Here is a 27,693-nt window from a genome sequence, read left to right as displayed (position 1 = left end):
CTATCAAATGCTGTAACCTGCACCAAAGGAGCAATTTAGGTTTCCTGAGGGATACTCAGTGATTTTCACTTAACTCGAGCATGAGTAAGATGTAACTTTGTCAATCACATGGCAGGCTCTGTTCTAATAATCTCTTTCCAATGTCTTATACATTCAACAGCCCTCTGGGGTAGGGAGTATCATTTTCTAGATGGCGAAACAGGCTTTTGTAGGACTGTTATTTGCCTAAGACCACACAGCATGGAAGTGGGGTCTGCAAATGACCCCACTTACAAACCAGCACACACACACACACACACACACACACACACACACACACACACGCACGACTTTTGACCAAACAGCTTTTTATTGAAAGACCGTAACACAAAAGAAAGCTGGGGAAGGTGGAGTACAAGGTGGGGACCCTCCCTGTCGACTCTACTCTGATTCCCATGAATATCAGGGAGGGAGACAGGAACCCAGAAAGGAAAATAAAAGAAATCCTGATCAACCCGGCTAGCCCTGCTCCAGGGCCCAGATCCTGTGTCAGAGCCAAGGGCCAGGAAAGGAAGGAGGGACACTCTCCATCTACCAGATTCATCTGCCCAAGTCCACCCTGCCTGCCTCAGGCCTCCAGGAGCTTCCCCAGGAAGCGGAGGTTGAGGATCTTGAGCTGTTCATCAAGGTCCATGCGGACTATGCCATCCTCGCCATCAATGCTCAGCAGGACACCTGTGGCTTCCCGATCCTCACCCAGGATCACCTTCACCTGGGGGGGGCAGGGACGACACGACACATGGGGTCACGGTCCTTGGCAGCAGCCCAATGTCCCCACATCCCTTTGTCCTCCCTTACCTTGTTGTTCTTGGTCGGGGTGATGGGCTCCAGGTGCTCACTGGAGATGCTGACAACCTTCTCGCTGTCCTTCAGGTATACGGAGCACATGCCTCCCTGGGGGTGGGGACAGCCTGGTCAGCCTGGCCTGCTCCCAACACAGGACTGATACCCCCCCTCAAGGGACATAGGATCAGGGCTTATTCTAAGAAGTCACTTTCCCAAAGTGACACAGGGGCAGGAAAGGTGAAGGCTGGGCCTGGTTCCAAGGCCTGGGGTCTGTGGTGTATGGGGGCAGGGTGATCAGTTCAGCAAGGGAAGCTCCAGCATGAAGCTAACTTAGGCCAAAAGGGAGACTGTTTCTCAGGCTCTTGACTCATCGTGCCCCAATCTGGCCTCAGTTTCTTCCCCACACTCGCTTCTCATCCTGGGTCTCCGTCTCAAGGATGGCCCCACGGTCCCCGGCACCAGCCAGAGCTCTAGACCTCGTCTTAGTCAGCAACTTCACCAACAACCTCCAGCTCTGTGGCCTGTCCATTCAGCCTCCGAGGGTCTCTCCCACCTCCCTCCTTCCTCTCCTCCCCCCAGCCCTGTAGTACAGCCTGACCTCCCTCTGGGCTCCCAGCCCCTGATCCAACTATGACAGAGCAACATAGTGAATTGATTCCAAACCACAGATCTGATCCCACCACTCCCCTGCTTAGATTCCTCCACCACCCACTAGTGCCCTGAGGACACAATCCAAGTTCCCCAGGCTGGCATGTGACCAGCTCCAGCCACTCCTCTGGCCTCATCACTCACCTTCCCCCTTGAATCTTTATGTTCCAGCCACAATGAAGAGACTTCAACCCCCCAAATGTGCCAGGCTTTCCCTCACCTCCAGGCCTTTGCACATGCACTCTATCTAGAACACACTCAACCCCTTCCCCAGCCATTTCTCTCGGCTTACTCCTGTTCATTCTTCAGGTCTCAGCGCAGATGTCACCTTCTCCCGGAAGCCCTCCCTGATCCCTTCCAAAGTTGGATAAGGTGCCTCCCTGGGTTCACATAGCTCCCCTTGTCCTCTGGGCTTCCCATATCCCAGCTCTGGCCACTTGGTCTGTCACTGTCTGGAAACGTGTCTGTCTCTCCCACTGGAATGTGAAATCTGTGAGGGTAGGGCCTGGAGCTGTCTTCCTCTCTGGTGTTTAATTAATTCAATTAATATTTACTGAAGGGCCAACAAGGTGTCAGTCCCTCATCTAGGAACTGGGGCTACTTGGGAAGAAAATATAGGCTTGGTAATCAAAGAACCATACCAGGGTAAACTTTAAGCTTTTAAACAGGTAGATAACATGAAAAAGAATTACATGGACCCATAAGAGACAGATCTGAGACAGCCCAAGTGCTTTCTTGCAGGATGAGTAGGAGTTAACTAGACAAAGAATGGCAGGAAGAGAGTTCTAGACAGAGGAAAGTAATAAGCAAAGGCCCTGAGGCTGCAGAGAATTCAGTGACTGAGAAGAATGGAGAGAGGCCAGCAGAGCTGGAGCTGGGAACGCCCAGGGGGCGTGGGTGCCTGGCGCTAAGCCGAAGCCTGGCACAGAGGAGCACTTAGTCCATGTTACTGAACTGATCTCAGAAGAGTATGTCAAAAAGTAACCACACTCCTGGATGCCAGTCACTGTCCCAGGCCGTTGGGGGCCCAGCCATGTGCACAAAAGGCAGAAGTCCCTGCCCTGTAGAGCTTACATGCCAAACCTTTCCACATCTATTTTTCCAGCTATAAATGAGTACTGGAAAATGGGGATAGACAGTTAAAAAGAAAACAGAAAACAGTAACCAGAGAGACTGGGGACCCCAAAGGAAGGGATGCCTGCCCACCCACCAGCCTGGGCACTTACCGTGACACTGCGGATGACGCCTGTCTGCCCCACCACTTGTGTATCCAGGTAGGTGTCCCGCACCTTCACCTGGATGTCAGTGGTCACCCAGTCGCTGGAGTTCTGCTCAATGCCTGAGCCCGGTGTGTGCGGGTTGTAGCCACCAGGGGAGGGAGCTCCAGGTGTCATCGGACTATAGCCAACAGGGCTCGGGCTGGGGCTGGCCTGTAGGGAAAAAGGGATGGGGTCATTGGCAACAGGTTATTTGGCCTGGTTGTCCCTATAGGTCCAAGGCCCATCCTAGCCCACCACCCTCAAGGGCGTGCCAAGTGAGCAGTACCTGATAGGCCATGGGCGAGGGGGTGGGGTGGTAGCTGGCTGGGGAGTGGGTGTTCTGGTAGCCTGCTGGGCTTGGCGCCACCTGGTGGTAGCTCTGGGGGCTGGGGCTGGGCTGGTAGGAGCCTTGCGGGGAGGGGGCTGCATAGGGGGAGAACTGGTCTGTGTTGTACCTGCAGAGACAAGGAGGCGGGGGCATTAGCTGGGGGCATTAGAAGGGGAGAGAAGGAGGTGGTGGCAGTGGGGAGGGTTTGGACAGCGGTTGATAAGGGCTAGCCCCAGTGGACTCACATGGCTGGCGTCCCTGGCGTCTGCGGGTTGTACTGTGGGTTGACCTGCGGGGACGAGGGGTCTGGGTAGCCAGGTGTTTGGGGATTGGGGGTGCCCCCATAGGCCTGTGGGGATGGGGTAGGCTCATCATCGAACGCGTACTCATATTCTTCCTCAGCCCTGTTGGGGAGAGACGTCTGTTGAGAATGACTGTGGTGATCGCAATGATACAGCAAATGCTTCCAGAACAGCGCTGAACACCAGGCAAAACCAAGGCAACTTCATCCTCACAAACAGCCCCATCCAGAGGCCTCCATTTCACAGGTGAGGAGACTTGGGAAATAGAGATGAGGTTGCCCAAAGTCACATGACCAAGATCACACAATTTGTCTCCAAGCCCAGGTCTTGACCACAGCACGCTACTACGATGGGAGCTGGAGAGATTACTTTGCCCCCAGCCCCAGCCTTGCCTACCCCTTCACATGACCAGCCTGGGGCTGGGAGGAGAGAACTCAGGGTGGACCACACAGGCCCATCCATCCCACAGAAACACAGCAGAACCATTCATGCACATGGGCACACACACCCAGTGGCTCAGGGAACCCTGCCCCAGCCCCCAGCTCCTGGCCCTCACCGTGACGGTGTGTTAGGATTGTTGGGGTCCCAGGCCCCACTCTGGGCAGGAGTGCGGCTGCCATCATGCAGGGGCGTCTGAGAGCCATAATGCGGGGTGCGACTACCTGGAACGGGAGAGATGTGTGTCCATCAGTTCTGTCCTGGCTCCAGATCCCCCCACATTGTCCCTCATCCCCATCCCCTGGGAGTGCTCACCATCCTGGAGAGGTGTCTGAGAGCCGTACATGGGCGTGCGGGAGCCAGAACCGTACATGGGCGTCTGAGAGCCATACATGGGTGTCCGCCCGTAGGTCGAGGTCATGCCGCCCGGGCGCCGTGAGCCCCTGTAGACACAGAGAACAAGTGGGGTAAGTAGGGCCCTTGCACCACCCAACAACCTCCCTCCCAGCCCTGCCCTGGCCCGTACACCGTGGTGAGGCGCTGACGGTCCACTGAGATGGTCTGGCAGGTGGAGTGCAGCTCCACGCGGGCTGTGGACTCCGTGGCATCTTTTACCACGCCAATGTAGCCTGGTGGGGAGGCAGGAGGTCAGGCCGGGTGGGCTCTCCTTCACCGTGCCCCTCCCCAGGCCTCCACACGGCCTCGCAGGTCACCTTTGTAAGGCCCCTGGGAGATGCGCACAGTCTGGCCGATGAGCTCGTTGTCTCTCCGCCCCCGGCCCCTGCTCATGCCGCCACTGCCGCCACCCGGGCTGCCAAAGCCACCACGCTGACCTGGGGAAGAAGACTGTCACCAGTCCCCGGGGCCACCCTCTCATGTGCTGTGCCCACAGTCAGGGTACCCTCCAGCCCCCTGTTCACCTGACTCCCTCCACCCTTGGGTTAGGAGGCTCCTCTGGGGGCCCCCCACCAGAGGCCTGGGCTTTCCCATCACCGCCCTGGCCACCCTGGGCTGCACTGCGGTGGGGGTCGGGTCTCCCCTGGGCTGTGAGCCCCACCATGGTCGGGCCAGCCCAGAGCAGACACTCAGTGAGTGTGGGCTGAACAGCCTCTCTCTTCCACCCCCCAGACACATCCCCACCCCAAATTCCCCTCACCTCCAGCACTGGGGTGCATGGGGCTGCTGATCCGGGGGCTCATAGGGGCAAAGCCACCTACTGTGAAGTTGGTCACATCTCGCGGCTGGGGAAAGGGCAAGAAGTGAACGGGAAGGCAGGGCCTGTGTGACAGGCTCCCAGTCCCTGCACCACACTGCCTGCTGCCATTTGGGAACAGTTCCTGATTGAACCTGCCCAGCAGCCATGCCTCCCTCTTTCTGGTCACAATGCCTCAATTTCCCTTTGGGAAAACAGTCACCCCTATGCCATTGTGGGCCTGTCAATCAAGAGGCCCAGGCCTCCCTTGGGCAAGGAGTGAGACTAAAATGTGGTAGTCAGGAATTTAAACCCCCAGTGACACAGAAACTGCAAGCCATGGGAATTCAGCATTCCACCTGCAGGGCCTGAGAAAACCATCTCCTGGTCCCAGCTCCCCAGATCCCAGGTTTGATTTCCTTTCTGATACCTGGTTCTGTACAACTTCCCTATAAATCCCACCTCAGGAACTTTGCTTTCCCCTGAGACATTCAGGTGGCTCTCTGACCCTTCCTTCAGGTCTCTGCTCAAATGCCACCTGCAGCAGCCCCCAGCATTCTCTATCTCCTTGTCCCGTTTTATTTTTCTTCACAGTGCTTGCCATCAGCCCCAGCAGTACTATGCATGTATTTATTTATCTGTTCATCTCCAGAGCAGCAGCACTAGAAAGGCAGAGATTTTTCTGTCTTGTTCACTGCCGTACCTCCAGTGTCAAGCACCTAGCAGGTGCACAATAAAACTGAATGAACAAATGATTTGGTAAACAGCTCAGTATCCCAATAACCGTTTTTCCATACTTTGCCAAGGACCTGACACTGACACTTGTTCTCCTAATCCTCCACAAGCCCATTCTTGTCACTCCTGGGGCCAGGGTAGGTCAGAGAGCCGAGTCAGGTAGCCAACAGACAGGGTGCCACCATGCCTGTCTCACCTTCGAGCCCCCTGCCAGCACCAGATGGCGGGTCTTGCAGACAAACATGCCCCCGTTCTCTACCAGTTTCTTGCAATGCAGGAAGGCGAAGCTGCGGAATAGATGGCGAATCTCGCCCTCCCGGCCCTGGATGGGGAAGGACAGTCACTCTCGTGGCCATGCCCCACCCCAACTCTTTCAGATGTGACAGACGGGCAGGAGCTTATACTCACTGAGTGGGGGCCATCAATGACCTTGACAATGTCTTTCACATGGATGTTGTTCTGTTCTGAGTCCAGGGCCACGGCAAAGCGGTTGTCCTTCTTCCGGGTCACAGCCTGGTGCCTGACAGTCACCACCTTCCCATACATGTTCAGCACCTATGGAGGGAGGGGAGGGGATACTGAGGGGATGAGAGTAGAAAGGGGTGATGTGGAGCAGGGCTTCCCTACAGTGGGATGATTATTCCTGTAGGAAACTGTCGCAAGCTCTGCAGGACGTCTAGACTCCCTGACTCTGGGGCAGGTAATGTCAGGGAACCACCCCCCCGATACTGGGTCAACCGAAAATGTCCCCAGTCATTCCAAAACACCCTCTGGGAGGAGCCTCCATTCCAACTGAGCATCAGGGACCTGAGAGATGAGCAGAGGAACAGATGTTAACATAATAGCTAACGTCTACCCATCACTCTGTGCCAGACCCATGCTAAATTCTTCACACAAGATTTCACTGAGGCCTCAAAATTTCCCTCTGAGATGGATGTTGTCACAATTCCCATTTTACAGAGGGGAAATCTCAGGCCCAGAGAGAGCAAGTTACTAGCCCAGGGTCATACAGCACAGAGCAACAGAGATGAGAGGTGAATCCAGAGCCCAGGGTCCTAAGCATTTACGCTCTGTGGCTCCCACGTGCACGGTGACAGGGAGGAAGGCGCCAGCAGCACCCAGCCCTTGAGAAAGCACCGAATGCCTGGGTACGTATCTGATATCACGGATTCAGTCACAACTAATGAAGTACATGCTGCTGCTATCTTCTTTTCACAGGGTGTGATACCGAGGCACAGAGAGGGTAAATGACACGCACCTGCCTGATATCACACAGCTGGCCATGGGTGACAGAGCCAGGTCTGCAACCCTGAGCAGTCTGGGATCTTAGTCACCATGCTCGGCCACCTCCCAGGATGAGGAGCTGGAGGGAGAGGAAGCCCCTAAAGTAAGCCTGCCTCTGCGTGCAGCACACATACCTGGAAGGTCTCCCGCTCCAGTCGCACGATGACACCCACGGTCTGGGGGTCCAGCTGCACCAGCTCCCCCCATTCATGCTGGCCCCCGACATCCACACCTGATGCCGTCTCCGAGCAGAGCTGCAGGTCCCGGGGGAGCACCTTCAGCTGTGGGAGATGGGAAAGGGTGAAGCAGGGTCCACGTGGCTCATCGGCCTTGGTCTCCTCCTGGCACATCCACCCCACTCCCAGCCTTCCGCTAGCTACCTCATGCATGGTGAGGTCAGAGAAGAGGATGACGAAGTTCTCCTCCACCCGCACAATGAGGCCTGTGTCGCCCTCAAACCGGCCGGCAATCACCTTCACGTGGTCCCCCATCTTGAAGTACTTCCGAAGTTCCTGGGCCGGGAACTCCAGCATGTCCTAGGGATCGGGTGTGAGGACAACGAGCAAGTCAGGGGAAGTCATCACAACCTATCTGTCCACCCATCTTCAGATTCCACTCGTAGTCTCAGAAAGACCCTGGCCAAAACCCACTCCAGGCTCACACCCCCAACCACAGACTACCCCAGGCCACCTGGACCAACCTCAGCCTGCCCCGGAGACTCAGGATATCAGCCTGGACAACGCTTTACCCCGCACAGAGACAGCCTGTCCCCAAGACATATGACACCAGACTAGACACCTCCTCAGACCCACCTGGAGACAGCCTCACCCCAGACACACCATGTTGGGCCTAGATAAGCCTCAGACACAACCACCCCTAAGCAAACTAAAACCAGTGACCTCAAGATTACTCCACGGTTTCGTCATGCCCTCAACCCACCACGTACATACAGGCAGCATGGTACCCACCTTGAGGTCCTCGTGCTTGGGCATGATGGTGATCTTGTTGCCATCCACGCTGAGGATCTTGCCCTGCAGGTTGATGAGCTCACCCTCACACACCTCCACGTTGTCCCCAGGTTGGAAGTTGTGTTCCCGCTCCTTCCCTGTGGGGGGAGGCACAGGGCTAAACTGAAGGCTGCTCACCATGGGCCGCCCCCTCCTTGGCCTGGGTTACTGACCGGGACCAAATACCTGTGCTTTCGGTCACCACCTCGAGGTCGATACCCTCTGGCTGGTCCTCAAATTTCTCCAGCTCAGAGAGTGTGGGCTTCACACCCTCCGTGATCTGAGCCCCAAGAGACAAGAGGGAGAGAAGGAAGTGGATGAAAGTCAGCGTCACAGCCCAGCTGAGGGGACTGGAGAGATGGTGAGATTAATCCCCTGGGGATACTCCTAACTTGAGGATCCAAGACAAGCCCAGATAACCCACTGCTCTGGGGCCTGGACTGCAGGAGGGAGAAAGCTTGGGCTCCCCGCTTCCCACCGCCATTAGCACGACCCCCTCTGGGACCCTCACCACAGCAGACATGGCAAAGCTCTTGAACAGAAAGCCCTTCCGGCTGTAACGGTTCCCCTCGAAGATGAGGAAGTCACCATCAGAGGCGACATCACCCCCCAGGGACCTGGGAGTTTGTGGGGGAGAGAACATTGGAAGTGGAGGTTAAGAGGAGAATCTGGCTGTACCTCAGTCTCCTCTGCTGGCAAAGGGGGAAAAGAACACAGGATGCCTGAGCCATCCCCTCCCAAAACACACACCCCTTGGCGAGAGTGACCTCTCACAAAGCCCGAAGGCCCCGCCTCAACGGAAGGGCGCACAGCACCCACCTTCTTGCACCCTGCTGCCCCCCGTCCCTGCTTTATTTTCCACTATAGCAACTTTGACCCATTTTCCTAACTAGAATGGCAGCTCCAGAAGGGGAGGACTTAGCATCTTTTATTCACTATTTCCCCTATAATAGGGCCTGGCACACAGCAGGCACTCGGTGAGTACTAGCTAGACAAAGTCTCAGACGCTGCTAACAGTTAACACTCACGGACACATATGACCTCACTGACTCCTCCCCAAAGCCCATGACATCAGTAATATGAGCCTTGTTTCCAGGGAAATGAGAGAACGAGGCTCAGGGAGGGCACACCACATGGCCAACATGGCCTGAGCCCTTGAGTCTGAGAGTCAAGATTCAAATGCATGGGGGCGGGACTCCCAAGCCTGTGCTTAACTCTACTGGCCCTGCATGTGGGACAGCAGCGGGACCTTAGTTCCTGCCAGTGCTTCTAGAGTGGGGAGGGAAAGCCTGCCGCGCTCTCAAAAAGGGAGCGCTGGGGAGCAGGCTGAGCTCCTCCTGCCAACCGCTCAATCATCTTCTCATTCACACGCTACATTTGGCAAGAGGCGAGACTGCTCAGCTGCGCATGTCTGGGCACTGCGTCAGACCGGCTACTGGGGGGCAGGGAAGGGTCACTCTAGCTTGTGCTCAGCAGGGGATGTCCAGACGGGTGGAGACCACTGGTGTAAATGAGTCCAATTCAGGCATGTGAAGTATTAATCTGGCCTGGGCTGGAGGTATTAGCCCAGCCTGGCAAATCAAAAGGCTCATTCTACAGTCCAGCCTTTAACAGAATGAAAAACTGGCTGCTCATGATGTGTTTCCAGAACAGGACCAGAGGAAAAGTGTTACTGGCTCTTGTTTCTCCACCTCCTCCTCTCCTGCCCTCCTGCTAGAGCCCCCGGCAGCCCTGGAACACTGGAAACCCTGGGCTGCTCCAATGCTCTATCCAGCGGGGAGCGGGAGGGAGACACCCTGAGTGGAAGGGGCTCTGTACCCACAACTGAGGTGTCCAGGCATCAGGAGATGAGGGTAAGAGACTTTATAAAGCCTGATGTGTCGATAAATCTCATTTCAATATGTGATACCATTAATCACACTTACTAGGTGTCGAGTGTTGTTCTGGGTACACATGCATATTAAATCATTTGAGTCTCAATACAATCCTAGGAAGTGGGGGTTACTATTATAATCTTTGCAGCAGAGGAAACCAAGGCACAAGGATGTTAAATAACGTGGCTAAGGCTATACTGCCAAGCTAACCACTCACAAACTATGGATGGCTCCGGGAGCCCAGCCCTGTGGGGGAACCTGCAAAGGCACATCCTACACCACAGCTCTGGGCACCCGGCCTGGCCCAGCCCAAGGACACTCACCTGATCTTCTCTGCATCAAACAGCCTCTGTGGAGGCCGCTTAAACTTCTTCCTTTTGGCAAACCAGTCTTTCTGTGCAGGAAAAGGGGCATGAGTAGGAAGGGTGAGGGACGAGGGCTTGGCCACCAGCAGGGGTGTCAATCACCCCCTCTCCCCACCGGCAGCATGTCCCCACGATACCAAGCTCATTCGGGCCTTGATGCGGTCGTAGTCGATGCGCGGGATCATCTTTAGGGAGATGGTGTTTTGGCTGGGCTCCACGTAATCCACCTGAGAAGGCCAGACAGGTGGTCAGCAGGGGCCCAGCCCTCCCCTCCTGACCCCAGACACAGAAAGGGAAAGGAGATGCCAGGAAGGGCAAGGGACAGAGGGTGATGGGGAAGAAATGAAACTGCTGACAAGTCCCCCAAATTCACTCTCTAGCCTGTCTTCCCTCCATTCTGAAACTGAGTATCCACTGCCATCTTGACGTCTCCACCTGGATGTCTAGAAGGTCCCGCACACCCAGCATAACTGCAACTAACCTCCTGATTGCCCCAAACCCACTCCTCTCCCCATCTTGTCCCTCTCCATCCTTCCTTCTGCTCAGGCACACAACGTGGGAGGCACTCTTCGCTCCTTTTTTTCTCTTACACCCATATCCAACCTGGTAGCAAACCAGCCAGCTCTGCCTTCAAAACTTCTGACCTCTCCCCCCTCCTCTACTACTGCAGCCTCCGTCCTGTCCTACCATCACCTGCCACCTAGGCTGTGGCAGCAGGTCTCCTTACTGGTCTCCCTGCTCCCGTGGTCCATCCAGTCTATTGCAGGGTTTCTCATCCGGGTAAGCCTTTGTTGTGGCGGCCGTCCCACGCCTTGACAGATGTTAGCAGCACCCCTGGCTTCTAGCCCCTAGATAGCAGACTCAACTCCCTCCCCAGGTGAAACAACCAGAAGTGTCTCCATTCACTATGCAATGTCCCCTGGGGGAACCCCTGCTTGAGAACCAGCGGTCTAGTCCCAATGCAGTCAGCAGCGTAATCCTATCAAAATCCAAGCCACGCTGTATCCCTTAGAATCCTCACATCTGACTCCAGTAAAAGCCAAGGCTCTAGGATGAGTCACAGGCCCCGTTGCCTCCCTGAGCTCATCTCCTGCCACTCTCACCCTCATTCACTCTGCTTTGGCCAGTGATGGTCCTAGCTCATGGGCTGCCTTCTGCCACACCCCTTCCCCCGAGAACTCCGCGTGGCTCACTCCCTCACCACCTTCAGATCTTTACTCAGCATGCACAGAACATGCACAGAAGATGGTCATCCGTTTCCTGTGTGCTCGCAACAAAGTCCAGACTCTGCATCACCTGATCCATGTGGGGTTCTGCTCTCTGCACTAGTCAGGGGGCTGGAAAGGACGAAGAGAAAGGAGGGGAGGACAGAACAGAGAGCCCTGGCCTCCTCGGCCGCCCCAGCCCAGCCCGGCCCCGGACACCTGAGCGATGTCGTCCTTATAGATGCCCCGCTTGAGGCGGACCCAGGATTTTGGTTTCAGGTTGGCCACCTCCTTCACCACTTTGAGCACATCTGTCATCTCCTTGATGGGCACCATCTGCTGGTTCCAGTAGCCAAGCCGCAGGTTGCCCACGCCCTCGATGGCCTGCTTCACATGGGTCTGCTTGTAGGCCTCCACATAGATGTAGCCCTTCACATGCTCTGGTGCCACTACCGACTTAATCTGCAGGGGCTGGAGGGCCGAGCCAGTGAAAAGAGACAGTGAGACACGACTGCTGGTACCAGGAATGACCACCACCTCAGCAGTCTCTCTTCTAGGAATTTATCCCACAGAAACATGTTTGTGCAATGACCCCCACACAGGGACATTCACTGCAGAGCCATTTAGCATAGAAAACAAACAAGACTGGAAATTTTAAAATGCCCCCAAAGAGGGACTTGTTAAGTTATGGAATAACCATACAGACATAACTCGTTTTACTGCTCTTTGGCTTTATAGCACTTTGTAGCTATTGTGGTTTTTACAGCTAAAGGTTTTTGACAGCCCTGCAGGGAGCAAGTCTATCGGTGCCATTTTCCCAACAGCAATTACTTTTTAGTTAAGGTATGTACATTGTTTTTTCTAGACATAATGCTACGGCACACTTAACAGAATACAGTATAGTGTAAACATAACTGTTGTATGCAGTGGGGAACAAAAAAATTCATGTGACTTGCTTTACTATGATATTCACTTTATTGTGAGGGTCTGGAACCAGTATCTCCGAGGTCTGCCTGTACCATGAAATACAATGTAGTACTTAAAGCAACAATGAGATGGATCTATATGTAGTGACACAGAAAGATATCCAACATATGTTCTGTGGAAAAAGCAACTAGAACCAAAGAGAGCTGGAGTGACTATACTAACAGCAGAGCAGACTTAAAGACAAAAATTGTTACCAGAGACAGAGGACATTTAATAATGATAAAAAGTTCAATCCATCAAGAAGATATAAGAATTATAAATATATATGAACCTAATAACAGAGACTCAAACTATAGGAAGCAAAACCCAACAGTAATGAAGAGAGAAATTGGTAATTCACCAATAATAACTGGAGACTACAATACCCCACCTTCAACAATGGATAGAACAATTAGACAGAAGATCAACAAGAAAACAGAACACTTGGGCAACTCTACAAACCAACAAGACCTAACAGACATCTATAGCTAGAACACTCTGTCAAACAGCAGTGGAATTCTCAGGGTTACACTGAACACTCTCCAGGATAAACCATATGTTAGGCTACAACACAAGTCTCAAATGTAAAAGGAATGAAATCATATGAAGTATAATATATTCTTCAACCACACAGAATGAAGTCAGAAATCAAAGGAAATTTACAAGGTTCACAAATACGCGGAACACACTTCTAAGTAACCAGTGGGTCAAAGAAGAAATCGTGAGGGAAATTTTTAAATATTTTGAGATGATGAAAACAAAAACACAACATACTAAATTTATGGGATGCAGAGAAAGCCGTGCTTAGAGGTAAATTTACAGCTGTAAACACCAACTTAAAAAAAATTTTTTTTCAAATCAATAACCTAACCTTCCACTTTAAGAAACTAGAAGAGAAAGAGGAAATTAATCCCAAAGCAAGCAGAAGGAAGAAATAATAAAGAGCAGAGTGGAAATAAGTAAAATAGAGGTTAGAAAAACAAGAGAAGGCCATCAAAACCAAAAGTTGGTTCTTTGAAAAGATCAACAAATTTGACAAACCTTTAGCCAGACTGACCAAGAAAAAAAAGAAAAAACTCAAATTACCAAAATCAGGAATGAAAGAAAGGACATTACAACCAACCAAACTTACAGAATTTTAAGGCATACTATGAATAACTGCATGCCAATAAATTAGATAACCTAAAGGAAATGAATGTTTTGTAGAAAGACATAAATTACTACAACTGACTCAAAAAGAAATAGAAAATGTGAATGGACCTATAAGAGGTAAAGATATTAAATTAATAAGCAAAAAACATACACACACACACACACACACATACACACTCTCACAGACACACACACACACCCAAAGCCCAGGATTAGACGGCTTCACTGGTGAAATCCAAACATCTAAAAAATTAATACCACTCCTTCACAAACTCTTCCAAAAAATAGAAGAGGGGGGAACATTCCCTATTAATCCTATGAATCCATTATTACCCTGATACCAAAACCAGACAAAGACATCATAAGAAAATTACAGACCAACATCCCTTATAAACATAGATGCAAAAATCTTTAATGAAATAGTAGAAGACCAAATCCAGCAACATGCTTTCATACACTATGTGAATTATATTTCAATTTTTTAAAAAGCACCTAGTTTGTTTCCGTATTCGTTGTGATAGTGAAAAATGGAAACCACCTTATGTTTACTGTCATGGAAAGAGGACTATGGTATTGACAAAAGGCTCTCTGCAGAATGATACGTAGATAATACCATTTTATTTTTTTTAAATACCTATTTTCAATATGCAGAGAAGATGGTCTGGATAGACACACAAACCAACAGTAATTACTTCTGAAAAATGGGACTTGGGTATGGAGAGATTTTGGCTTTCATGATATACATGTACCACTTCAGTCCCATCTCAAATGGGGTCACTAGAATCTTGCCCAGGGCACAGGGTAGAAGTTTGAGCACATTCAAAATCATGATTTGCGGGCCTCCCTGGTGGCGCAGTGGTTGAGAGTCCGCCTGCCGATGCAGGGGATACGGGTTCGTGCCCCGGTCTGGGAGGATCCCATATGCTGCGGAGCGGCTGGGCCCGTGAGCCATGGCCGCTGAGCCTGTGCGTCCGGAGCCTGTGCTCCGCAACGGGAGAGGCCACAACAGTGAGAGGCCCGCGTACAGCAAAAAAAAAAAAAAAAAAAAAAAAAAAAAATCATGATTTGCAAATCCTGCAACTGTCCACTTGGTCCCACTGACACACACCCACTGTTTTGGCAGGTAAAAGCTATGCACTCAGTCTAACACAAATCATATTCAGTGAGAAAGTTACCAACCAGCACGTCCTGGTTCCAAAACTAACAATTACGCCTATGACAACAATTACATTTACTGAACACAAGCTGCAGAACAAGTCCCGGCTAAGGGTTGGACATATTCAAATACACTTAATCCTAATGATGCTGAGGGGCAATTAAGGGGCGCAACGAGGGGAAGCGGCTTGATAGAGGTCACACAGTGAGGAAGCAGCAGGGGCAGGATTCAAAACCCAGGAGTCTAAAGAAAAATCTGTGCCCTTAATACAGCATCTGCTGCCTTGCATGCAGCCGGCATTACTTCATGTTTTGTGTGTTGTGTGTGAATGAGCCCTTAAGGGGCAGGGACCAGCTCTGGCACTGTCACAGCTGTATCCTCAGCATCTCCCAATGCCGGGACCAGCCCAGAGGAGGGGCTCAGCGGATTTTGATAACTGAGTGAAAGAGAGAAGGAAGGAATTCTCTTCCCAAAAGGCCTGTTCCGTGATGCACTTAGCCACACTGCCCTATGGTGGGACTCCCAGCCAAACAGTAAGAGGGTGACAGCTGCCCACCAGGGTTGGTGAACAGGCAGAACTCGTTCTCAGGCAGAGAAGGCTCAGGGAGCTAGATGGCTGACTTCCAGAGGGGTGCAGAGGCTGGGGAATCCTGCCAGAAATGCAGAGAGAATGAAGACAGTATCTCTGTCAGGCATGAAGAACACTTTGATCCAGAAAGTGGCCATTTTCTAGCTGAAGCAGCTCACCTACCAGGCAGTGCTGCTCAGTGCAAGGGGTACCTGGTACCCCTGAACCTGTACTGTCCCTCACTCTGGGCTTTACCTGTCTCTCACCCACAAGCTGCCTGCCTACCCGACTTACCGTGTCTGTGAACTGGTAGGCAATGAACTTGCGCATCAAGGAAATGGCTGTGGCCCGCTCCTCCCCAATCTGGAAGAAGAAAGGCAGACTTAAGAGAAATGACAAGATGGAGAATAGGACATAGAAAAGGGGGCAGGAGACAGCAACAAGAAAGACAGAGTCGGGGGAGGGCAAGGTAAGGGTAGGGGAGTAAGAGGTACAAACCACTATGTACAAAATAAAATAAAGCTTTAAGGATACATTGTACAACACAGGGGACATAGCCCATATTTTCTAATAACTATAAATGGAGTAACTTTAAAATATTGTGAATCACTATATTGTACACCTGAAATTTACATAATATTGTAAGCCAACTATACCTCAATGAAAAAAAGAAAGAAAGAATCATCAGGCAAAAAAGATGGGGTAAGACAGCGGGAATTCCCTGGCGGTCCAGTGGTTGGACTTGGCGCTCTCACTGCCAGGGGCCTGGGTTCGATCCCTGGTTGAGGAACTAAGATTCTGCAAGCCACGTGGCGTGGCCACAAAAAAGACAAAGTAGGAGAGAGAGAGGAGCAAGAGAGATGGAGAGATTACAGAGCAAGAGTAATGGACAGCAAGAAAAACAGGGAGGAGACACTGAGTGAGGGAGGGAGAGGGGAGGGGAGGAGGAGGGTGGGGGGGGAGAGAAGGATGTAGAGGCAGACAGAAGGAAGAGACGGACAGATCAAGGAGACCCAGGAAAGACGGAAGGAGAGTTCCCCCCAACGAGGCCGCCTCTCCCATTCCCCTGCCTCCCCCAGGCCGTGAGGCCAGAGCACATACCTTACATTTGACAGTCCACAGATTGGGATCCCTGACAGGAGAGGAAAAGGAAGCCCGTTAGTGAAACTGTCTCCTCATCATGAAACATACAAATCACCACACCCATCCTTCTTCCTCTCCCTCCACACCCTCTCCCTTCTCCATCCTTCCATCCATAAGCAGAGAGAAGGAGAACAGTGCCAATCTGCCCTTCCCCTCTTTCCCCACCATCCACCACTCTGTCTGTGTGACACTGTGACCTGATTTATTTCAGAGAATGAGCCGTGTGGGCACATCACCCCAGTAAAAATTCCCACCTCGGCCCTCCTGTCCCACCCCCTTACTTGACTCCCGGGAGCAGCTGCTGCTGGGTGATGTCATCCGAGAGCTCATCGGATCCTCCATACACCCTGGAGAGAGAAAGGCCGTCAGGAAGGAAGGGGTCTGTCAGACCCCTGACCCTTCTCAGAGAGGAACCACCGGCTCCCAGCCTCCCAACAGCCCAGCCCACACCCTTACGTCTCTCCCACAGATGACTTTGCATATTTCTTCATGTAATACTCGCCCAGTTCTTCTTCTCGCTGGTCCCTGGGGTGTGAGGGGGAAAGTAAACAAGAATTGAAGGTCGGGGAGAGGAGGGTGGGCTGACCTGCCCCCAAACCTCCCTTTCCCCTCACTGCTTACCTCCAGAGGTTTTGTAGGCGGCGAGCCCCGGAACGGTCTTCATCCAAGACAACATTGTCGATATTGGAGGCTGCAAAAAAAATGGGCAGATGGGGTGAGTAAGGGGAGATGAAGAGCAAGCAGGGGCCTGGAGAAAGCGGTGGGGGTTAAGGGGGTCAGAGGTGGGTCCTGGGGCGGCAGATACCTCACTGAGGAAACCCGTAACCCTCGCCTTCCTATTCTGGCCTACTCAGCATCCTGCTTCTCAGTGTCCTCCTTGGGGATGGGGCCCAGCAGTTGGGGACATCCAGCTGTTCCCCATCTCATCGCCACTGCCTAAGCACATCCTGAACTCCGTCCCAGCCCCCCCACCCCTTCACCCTGCTACCGGCAACGCTCACACTCACACATACACGCACACATAAACACATACACGCTTTCCAGGCCAACAACTGCGGGAGACCTGGCCCCAGACCCCCTGCCTCTGGACCCTACGTGAGTCAGAGCCCCCGGGGCCGGGGAGGGGTCCGGGGTGAGGGAGGGTGCCACAGGCAGGGAGGAGGAGATGTCAGGATATGGGAGGAGGGTCGGGGAAGCACACTTTTCAGGCTCTTACCTTCAATCTCTTCTACTCGGAGGAAGAGGAGGTGGTGGTGGTGGTGGTGGTGGTGGGCGAGGGCAGACAAAGTATGAGCCAAATTATAGCAGCGAAATCAACCAATGGGTTGGGGGAGGGGGAAGGGAGGGACACAAGAAGGTTGAAAATCAAAAGTAAAGGCCAGGCACCAGGTGGTGGGGGGAGAAGCCGAAATGTATGAGGCGCACAGAACGGAAAAATAACAGGGAAGGGGTGGCACTGGCCCAGGAAGTGGGGGGTATCTTGGGATAGAGCCTGTCCCACCCCCACAGCCCCCAGAAGGGATTCACTGGGGCCCTAGGAGCCCAGAGTCCTCTCCCCACAGCCCCCATCCCCCCAACTCATGGGCCTAAAAGGAAAAGGGTGCGGAGCTGGCCTCTCCGGCAACGACAGAAAGAAGCAAGGTGAGGAGGGTGTGGGTTGGGGTGGCTCCGGGCATGGGGGTGGGGGTAGGCTCTCAAGACCCTCTCGGCCACACCCCCAGCGGTCTCCCAGAGGTGGGGCCCACACACACCTTTCTCCAGGATGTCTTCTGCTCCATCCTCCCACTGGTCCTCATCCTCATACTCATCGTCCACATCTGGAACGGGAACACCAGGTGGTCAGGGGGGCATCCAGGGAAAAGATGACCTCATGACAACAGCTCCCAGGAAACATCTCCTGTGGGCAACAGGCACCACAAATCCCCACCTCACAGGTCAGGACACTGAGGCTCGGACAGGTGAGGCTCTCACCCAAAGCCTCAGAAGTGCTTCAGGCAGCAGGGTCAGGTCTAATGTGCAGATCCGCCTGACTCTAGAAGTCATCCCTCCCCCTACCACCCACAGATCCATTTTAAAAATAAGATAAAAACAAGGAAGCAGAAAAGTTCCCTCCCAAATATCAAGGGAAGGGAAAATTGGTATATAGGTTTTTTTTGTTTGTTTTTTTAAAGATAGGGTTTGTGGTTTGTTGGTTTTATTATTATTTGCTTACATGTGTAACAGCCAACCCTTACTGACAGCGTACTGTGTGCCCTGCCCTCCTCTAAGTACTTTCCAAATTCCTCATTGAATCATCCTGGCAACCCTAAGGGAGGCACCACCATTGTTCTAATTTTACAGTAAGGGCTCTGAGACCCAGAGAGGTCACCTAACTTGCCTAAAGACTCTCTGACACCTGAGAGGCAGTCTGGCTCCAAGGTCCATGCGCTTAACCTCTCCACTACATAACATATACTCTTTTGTATGTATCGAATATTACACTAAAAACTGAAACAACACACAACGAAAAAATCCAAAGTGTACAGAGGATGTAAGTGTACAGTGAGTCTCCCTCCCATTTCTAACCCCTTTCAGTCCCCTTTCTCAGATGCAACTGTGTGACCAGCTTCTAGTCTAGAGGTAATCTGACTTTATAGAAGAAATGCATATAAACCCCCACCACTATTTTCCCTTCACACAATTTTTTTTCTATAAACTTATTATTTATTTATTTATTTATTTATTTATAGCTGCATTGGGTCTTTGTTGCTGCGCGTGGGCTTCCTCTAGCTGTGGTGAGCGGGGGCTACTCTTCATTGTGGTTGCGTGCTTCTCACTGCGGTGGCTTCTCTTGTTGCAGAGCACGGGCTCTAGGCGCACAGGCTTCAGGAGTTGTGGCACGCGGGCTCAGGAGTTGTGGCTCGCGGGCTCAGGAGTTGTGGCTCGTGGGCTCTAGAGCGCAGGCTCAGTAGTTGTGGCGCACGGGCTTAGTTGCTCCGCGGCATGTGGGATCTTCCCGGACCGGGGCTCGAACCCGTGTCCCTTGCATTGGCAGGCGGATTCTCAACCACTGCGCCACCAAGGAAGTCCCCTTCCACACAATTCTTTAAACACACTGTTCTGTCCCACCCTCTTTTTTAAAGCAATGCTAGTAGCTTGGAGCTCTTCCACAGCAGCACACGCCTCACTATCTGTCCTATAGTTCATCGTACCAGGCCCTTATCATCGATGGACATTTAGGTCACCAAACATTGGAAACTGCAAACAGGATCGCAGCAAGTGTCTTTGTCCTTGTATCCTCATGTACCTGTGGGGTGAACTCCTAAAAGGGAATTGCTGGATCTAGGGTCCTGATGTGGTAGATGTTAATGGGCACCGCCACAGGCAGTGCTGAATGTCACTCCCACCACCACCAAGTGGGTGTCCCTAGTGGCCCACATCTTTGTCACATGGCATGTTATCCGTTCTCTTGATCTGAGCCCATCTGCTGTCTAAGACTTTCTCTCTAAGCAAGGACTCCCTCCCTCTCAGCCTTTCAGAAAAGGGCCGAAGCTCTCTGAGAACCAGGAACACCTAGAGCATCTCCTGCCCCTCTGTTCCCTGGTTTCCCCTCAGGTAAGAAGGTCCCAAGAAAATGAAGGGTGGTGTTTCAAGTCGCTCCTCTTTACCTGCGTGTGGGAAACAAGCATTCTCATCTATGGATGGTGGGAGTATCAAGTAGTGACTTTTTCAGGAGCTGATATTTGGCCAAAGATATCAAAAAGCTTTAAAAACATATGCATCCCCATTGTCCAGCAATTTGACTTATAGGGATTTACCATGTAAAAAATCTGCCACGTCTGTGTTAGATGAAAAGACTACATCTTCATTTTCACTAATCTCTAAGTGAAATTTAGTATTTACATCAATTATGCGCAATGGCAACAAACCACAGTAGTGTTAGCCATGAAATCTGATATTTTCATAGCACAGTACAGCTATAAATATCTCAAAATATTACTCACAATCAGTGTTACTTCAAAATTAGATTCTTAACAGAGCCTCCACTAAATCTTGTTATTTCAATGTGCTAAAAAAGAAGCACATACATCACAATGTTCTCTTAATATTTAGATACTGTATTTCAATATAATTGTTTTCTTTGGAATCCTATGTATTTTTTTTTTTTTTTTGCAGTACGTGGGCCTCTCACTGTTGTGGCCTCTCCCGTTGCAGAGCACAGGCTCCGGACGCGCAGGCTCAGCGGCCATGGCTCACGGGCCCAGCCGCTCCACGGCATGTGGGATCTTCCCAGACTGGGGCACGAACACGTGTCCCCTGCATCGGCAGGCGGACTCCCAACCACTGCGCCACCAGGGAAGCCCCTATGCATTTTTTTTAATGCATTTCAGAACATGATTCTGAGAAGGGTCAGGGAATCACACTTCCATAGGTTTCACCAGTCTCCAAAAGGGGTCACAGTACAAAAAAGATTAAGAACGCCTGATCTAGGTAATAACTTGCATATGTGAGTCTAAATGTTATATGAAGATGCTCACGGCAGTGTTGCTTATACTACTGAGAACTTCAAACAACATCAACGTCCCACAAGAGACTGGTTCAATAAAGCACATCACAGAATGGAACAATCTGCAGCCACTGGAAAAAACAGATATTTCAACAATGATGATGATGATGATGAGAGCAGCTAAAATTTACAGAGTACTTGCCAAATGTTCAGAAAACTTTCCTTACAAGAATTAACTCATTTAACCTAAACTATCTATGTTATATCTACCTCCACAAGCATTGAAGAGAAAAGCGGTTACACAACAGCAGAGACACTGTGGGTCTATGTAACATAAATAATAACCCTGTTTTCCGAGGGCCTACTGCAGGCTGGGCATTATACTTTGGGCTGCCATCACCTTGACGTGCTTTACATGCGTAGTCCCCCAAATCCCCAAAATATCCCTGCTGAAGTAGGCAGAACTGCCTGTCCCCCTGTACAAGGGGGAAAAGAGGCTCAGACAGACAGGCAGCAACTTGCCCAGGGCCACGTGGAGAAAAGAGCAGAGAGAGGCCAGAAGGGACCTGCACCTGTCAGCCTCCGCTACCCCGTCCGGCTGCCTACTTCTAGGTCATCTGAGCTTTTCACAATTAGTAGTTTTTTAAAGGAGGATAATGGCATTGTAACTGGGTTTTAAAAGGATCTATCTTATAGGAATACATATGAAATCTTTGGGGGTTAAATTATGTACTTGGGATTGGCTTCCACATCATCCAGTGGTGGGTGGGAGTGAGGAGGAAATAAGCAAAGCAGGTGCGGCACTGAGCTGCTCACTACTGATGCCAGGTGACGGCACACGGGGCTCTGTAAACTCCCCTACGATTGTGTGCTTGACATTTACCAAAAGAAAATGTTTAAAAAGTACATTGGAGAAATAGAACTGAAGGTGGAAGTCCAGCCTCTGCTCAGCACTCGCCAGCCCTGTCACATACCAGCCTCATCGAGAATGAAGCCGCCATGGCGGGGTTTCTTGGGGGGCCGGTCATCATCTTCCTCCTCCTCTTCCTCATCATATTCCTCCTCCTCTTCCTCCTCCTCTTCTTCCTCAGGCTCTTCCTCCTTCTCACTACCTGCTGCACTCCGCCGCTCCTCCTCTACCTGCAGGGTCAGGTAGGGTTGGGGCACCAGTGTACTGAACCCCCCAAATCCAGACACCATGCTCTCCACCCCTAAATCTGACCTCAGCTCTGCCTGGACGATCACAGCCCCCCTCTGCTCTGCATACAGGCCCTTCCCCGCCGGCCAGGCCTCCCTGGTAGCCATCCTATCTCAGTGACAGCAACACCATCCACCCGACCGATATCTGGGAGCTGACCCCACCCCCAGCCAGATCTCCTTGCTAGCCTCCCCGGAGCCTTTAAATGTTATCACTCCATTAGGTTTGGTCCTTGGCTCTTGTCTCTTTCCATGCTACAGCTCCCCCGGGCCATCTCATCCACTCCCTTGGTTGTGGTGGACATCTCTGTGACATCGACTCCCACATCTGTTTCCAGTCTACACTGCTGCCAAGGCCACTGACCGCCTCTCACAGCTATTCTATGGACATTCTTTGGTGCTTACCTATAAGACCTCTCACACCACCGACCACTCTCTATGCAGGCAAATGCTCTTCCCTTGGTGTCCGCCACATCGCACTCTCCTGGCTTTTCTCCAACCTCTCCGCCCGCTCCTCTGCAGGCTCCCTTTACTGTGCTCACCTCTCAAATACTGGCTTCAATCACCAGGGTTCAACCAAGGGCCCACTTTCCTTCTCCCTCCACGCACTCTCTTCCTGGCCATTTTACCTTCCACGATCTCACCTACTGTCTCTGTAGATGACATCCCATCTGTCTCCAGTCCCCTACTTTTTTCCAGAACTAGAGACCCTCCTGTGCCAGCAGCCTCCTGGATACCTTCCTCAGATGTCCTCTGAGCCCTTCACAACCACCACACCCCAAACTGGCCTCTGTGTCTTCCTCTAGACCTGTGCTTGCCTCCTCTAGCTCCCATTAGGCACCAAATTCTTGACCTTTCTGCTTTTTGAGCATCATCTCTTCAATCCGTCCCTTCTTCCCCACCTGCACAGCCCCTAGCCTAGGCTAGAACATTGCCCTCTAAATCTGAATCCTTGCCCCAGCTTCCTTTCTTGTCTCTTGGCCTCCAATCCCTCTTTTTCATACAAACCACAAAAGGAAATGACCCACACAAAACAGTGTTCCCCAAACTTCAACCTTTCCCCCATTAACTTCATGACTTCTTGCCATGTCCACATCGGTACAACCCATTTATCTAATATTTTCTTTAAATTCACGAAAATTTTTACTTCTGAGGCAAACTTTTTTGTTTTGAAATGTTTCAGAAGTTAAAACTCTTTAAAGGTTAGCTAGTTATAAACAGAAAGTAACCATAAAGATAAAAGCAAAGCAATGAAAACAATGTTACTAAGTCCCAACATGATATTGTCGCCTGCTGCAGGCTAAGTTGAAGGCCTGTTCTCCCTCCCAAACACAGAGACTAGCACATTTCAGAAAGGTGTTCAAAACACAGTAGCACTAAAGTGAAACTTTCTCCATGACCCAATTAAAAGACAGGGTGTGCAACTAAAAAGAAAATAACTTTCTCACTAAATGAGTCAATGTCGCTTCAGGTCTTATGCTTATTCCACCTAAAAGCACTTCTCATTACTCCTCACCCGGAAAACATCCTACAGTTTTGGGAAACTATGACCTAAAACACGAATCTGGGGGACTTCCTTGGCGGTCCAGTGGTTAAGACTCCACACTTCTGCAGGGGGCACGGGTTCAATCCCTGGTCAGGGAACTAAGATCCCACACGCCGCACCATGCGGCCAAAAAACAAACACAAACCAAACCAAACCAAAACAAAAAAACACGAATCTGATCATTTGGTCCCCCGCTTAAAACACAGCCACGGATCCCTACTGCTCTCAGGTAAAGAACCAGCTCCCTAGCAGCCTGGTCTGGGAGTGCACACTGTACCCTCTGCCTCTCCCTCTCATCCCGCCTCGCTGGGCTCCCCCTCCTAAATGCTAGGTTTGAGCCACACTGAACACTTGCAGCACGCTCTCATCGCACTGTCCATCATCCGTGCCGGTCCTCAGCATAAAAAGCCTTTCTCTTCTGCCTCTTGTTCATACTTCAGTCAAAATACCCTCTCTTCCAGGAAGTGATGCCTGCCCTCTCCCCACGAGGGAAAGTCAGGCACATTCTCTGGGCTCACAACTCTCTGGGCTTCCTCCATCACAGCCCTGACCACCGAGAGCTAGCTCCCTAAGTGAAAGGCCCATGCTAGCTCAGGCATTGCTGGGTCCCTAACACACCACCCAGCCTGGGGCTGGGAACAGAAAATGACTTTAAAAAAATGAGGCTGACCCTTGAATAACATGGGGGTTAGGGGCTTCAACCCTCTGTGTAGTCAAAAATCCACACATAACTTATGGCCAGCCCTCCGAATACAAGGTTCCTCCGTATCCACGGTTCTGCATCTCAGGATCCAACCAATCTTGGATCATGTAGTACAATTTACTATTGAACAAAAATCCACATATAAATGGACCCAAGCAGTTCAAATCCGTCGTGTTCAAGGGTCAATTCTATTTGCTTAATACAGAATCCTAACTAGCCCACGATGTCCCTTACTTTAACAACTCAAACTACAAGAGGACCACAGCCTGACTTCTAGGAACCCTGCCATCATCCCCCTGGCTCAGTCCCAGCAGTCTTCTCTCCAGACCTGGCTCCGCATCCTCTGAGGAGATAGCTCTCACTACTATCTCTATGTTACCTCAGGGCTTGAATGTGCTCTTACACAGTCCGTCCTCAGCATCCCCTGGAGTAACCATCTGCTTATAAAACTACCTCCACCTCAAGACAGAGAGCTCATGAGGGTCTCATTACCCTCAGGCTTTAACCACAAGCAAAGTGTCTTGAAGCCATGAGTCAGAGACCAAGGACTCAGTGAGACAGCTTCAAGTAAAGGCCCTTCGTGTCATCTTCCCTCGTCCCATTCCCACCATGGCAAGCTGAGGACTCCCCAAAGGACACAACAAGGATTGACAATCAAATGCCTGCAGAGGGCAAACAGGAAACGTAAATAAGTAGGGCAGCTCAAGGGAAACCTATGGCACTCTTCACCTACCTGATGTTTTCCAGAACACAGGTTTATGAAATCTTTCCTTTTCTTAAATCTGCATGATGACAAATGGCAATTAATATATCCCGGGAACTGGAGAAAATTCCTAACTTTAAAGAGGGGGTGCCACTTCTTGAGAAAACGGCTGCTGTGGGTGTCACTCAGATTGCTGGCTCCTCCCATTGTCCCAGAAAAGCAAGAAAGCTTGATTTTTACATGAAATTTCTACAAGTGTTGGCAACTAACTTAAGCAATAAGTTAATGTTTCTATAATCATACTCCCATCTATTTGTTTGTAATTGTTGCCTACTAAGTGTAAACTCTGTGAAGGCAGAAATTTGCCTTGCTCCACTCTCTCCAACACCTAGGAAGTGTCTGGAACATAGCAATAGATGCTCAAACATTTACCTGTTCAACAAATGAGTAAATGAGAAATAAATAAAACAGGCTAATAGCCAATAAAATAATATTTGAAATCAGATATGTCCCAGGAAGTGTTTATTTCGTTCCTAAAACAGTGACATTCAACAGACCCCTTAGGGTTGAAGCTAAAGTGATCCTTTCAAAATATTAGATCACATGCTTCCTTTGCTCAAAACCTTCTCATGGCTTCATCTCACTCAGTTAAGGACAAATTCCTCACCACAGCCTTTAAGATTCGACAAGATCTGGCTCCTGTTACTTCTATGTTGCACTCACTCTGATCCAGCCAAACTGAACTTCTTGTTACTTTCTGAACACCACAGACATGCTCCCAACTTTGCACTTGCAGTTCCCCATTACTGGAACACCCTTCTTCCACATGACATGACTCACTCACTCACCTCACAAATCTTTTTCCAAATGTCACCCTCCCAGACTCACCATGATCACCCTGATCACCCTACTCAAAGTGCAACCAGCACTCCCTATTCCCCTTCTCTACTCTTCTCCAGAGTGCCTTCTAGCTAACTAAATGATTTACTTCTCAGTTATGTTTGTTTACCTTCACCAGAGCAAAGACAGATTCTAAAAATCTGTTTTGTTTACTGGTGTAGCCCAAGGGTAAAGAAGTACGTCTAGCATGTAGTAGACACTAGAAGTATATTTCTGGAATGACTGAGCACACCTAAAAATAAAAACTAATAGTGAGTTCTTACTATATGCCAAGTCCTTCAAACACATCACTTGTTATCTCACTGGACCTGGAACATCCCCGACCTCCAGCACCTGAGCCTCTGCTTGACTTGGGCTTGCCTACTTCCCTATCTCTCCCGACAACCTGGAAGCTCCCAGAGGCCAGAGCTCCTTCTGATCCCCGCTAAGCTCCCACATGGGCCGTTCTGCTCTGGTCCTGTCCCCAGGCGCAATGCCTTCCCCAGCGTCCCAGCCACAGACCTCGGCCTCCTCGCCGTCACTGCTGCGCTCGCTGTCCTCCTCCTCGGAGAAGTTGCTGTCTTCGCTGTCCGACATCTTCTGCTCGCAGGAAAAGACGGCGGCCTCAGCGCTTCCCCCAGTTCCGAGCCCCACCCCGAGCCTCAGTTTCCCCTCGGGTTCCCGAGGAGAAGAAAAACCCCTCAGCGCACTTCCGGCAGCCTCGTTCCGGCAACTGTGATCCCGAAAGGGGACCACCCCCCGACACACGCCACCCGCTATACCTCCCGAGTCCCCTAATCAGGTCTCTACACCTCCTTGGCCCCCGGCGACTCCCGGGCCTGCCACCACGGCCTCCAACCCAACGGCTCACCGCTCAGGTGCCACCTCCGCCTTCGGCACCAGCTGCAATTCACACGACGCCTGGCTGAGACTGACGTGCCCTCTCGCGAGAACCTACCACTTGGCCCCGCCTAACGCGAGATTTCTGGGGCTCATCCCCGGTGACGCACTTCCAGGACGCCATCTTGAGAGTGGCAGAGTTGTCTTAAAGTAGAGCGTGGAGCTGACATCTTGGGATGGTCAAATCGGAGTGTTATAACACTCTGGGATCGGCCTTTTCTAGTCAGAAATAAGTGCTTGCTTGAATTTAGTCCAGATCACTAACGTGGTGTGCCAAGCCGTGAGGAAGCAAGGGATTAGCAAATAATAACAAATTTGCATATAAATCAGACTTTATCTCACAGCCTCTGAAACATTCCTAGGAGGTAGATACCCCTACTTTGCAGACAAGGTAACCGAATCTCAAAAATAAACTATGTAACTGCAAAGTGGCAGACCTAAGACTCCTCCCCAAGTTAGGTAGCCCCAAAGCCCTTGTTTTCCTTAGCAATCTCCCTAAATTGACTGAAATGTGAATTTACATAGTAGTAATTATTTGTCAGAGAGATGGCAAAGACAACCAGGTATGATGAGGTAGAGAGATGAAAAATTAACCTGATGGAGGAAAAAGTAATCGAAGCTTTTAAAACACATTGCTAAAATTTCCCACATAAGCATTGAGACATCCGGATTCAATTTACAGAAATATAATATACATCTATTTAGTTAAAAGGGAATGAGTTGCTGTTGGACTGGCAGCAGGTTCATAGTCCATGGAGTGAGTATACATCACAGGTGCATCTCTGCATAAGCATACAGTCTCCCCTCCAACCCCCAAATGAACCCAAGACAG

At 51.0% G+C, this 27,693-nt stretch overlaps 1 protein-coding gene across 2 annotated transcripts; it reads right to left on the bottom strand.

Annotated features, from left to right (window-relative positions):
- Positions 1-330: 330 nt before the first annotated feature.
- Positions 331-26,908, bottom strand: SUPT5H (SPT5 homolog, DSIF elongation factor subunit). 2 transcript variants are annotated; one of them, XM_082608028.1, is made up of 30 exons: positions 26,833-26,908; positions 26,484-26,561; positions 21,908-22,073; positions 18,199-18,264; positions 17,664-17,675; positions 17,069-17,138; positions 16,904-16,972; positions 16,729-16,794; positions 16,406-16,436; positions 15,599-15,667; positions 11,682-11,933; positions 10,395-10,484; positions 10,216-10,286; positions 8,530-8,635; positions 8,205-8,298; positions 7,980-8,116; positions 7,392-7,547; positions 7,146-7,292; positions 6,136-6,282; positions 5,924-6,049; positions 4,957-5,041; positions 4,514-4,633; positions 4,327-4,429; positions 4,116-4,243; positions 3,919-4,024; positions 3,306-3,464; positions 3,019-3,187; positions 2,700-2,903; positions 838-933; positions 331-751 (listed from the first exon to the last, which is right to left on the bottom strand). In XM_082608028.1, the coding sequence occupies exons 2-30, from the start codon at positions 26,556-26,558 to the stop codon at positions 608-610; spliced, it is 3,264 nt and encodes a 1,087-aa protein (XP_082464154.1). In that variant the 5' UTR covers positions 26,559-26,561; positions 26,833-26,908; the 3' UTR covers positions 331-607. The 2 variants fall into 2 exon arrangements, with proteins under 2 accessions (XP_082464154.1, XP_082464155.1); XM_082608029.1 differs by lacking the exon at positions 17,664-17,675.
- Positions 26,909-27,693: the final 785 nt, after the last annotated feature.

This window comes from Mesoplodon mirus, assembly GCF_964341445.2.
Source record: "Mesoplodon mirus genome assembly, chromosome: 19".
Taxonomy (NCBI): Eukaryota; Metazoa; Chordata; class Mammalia; order Artiodactyla; family Ziphiidae; genus Mesoplodon; species Mesoplodon mirus.
The sequence above is the reverse complement of the archived record's forward strand: the minus strand, read 5'-3'. Positions and strand labels throughout refer to the sequence as shown.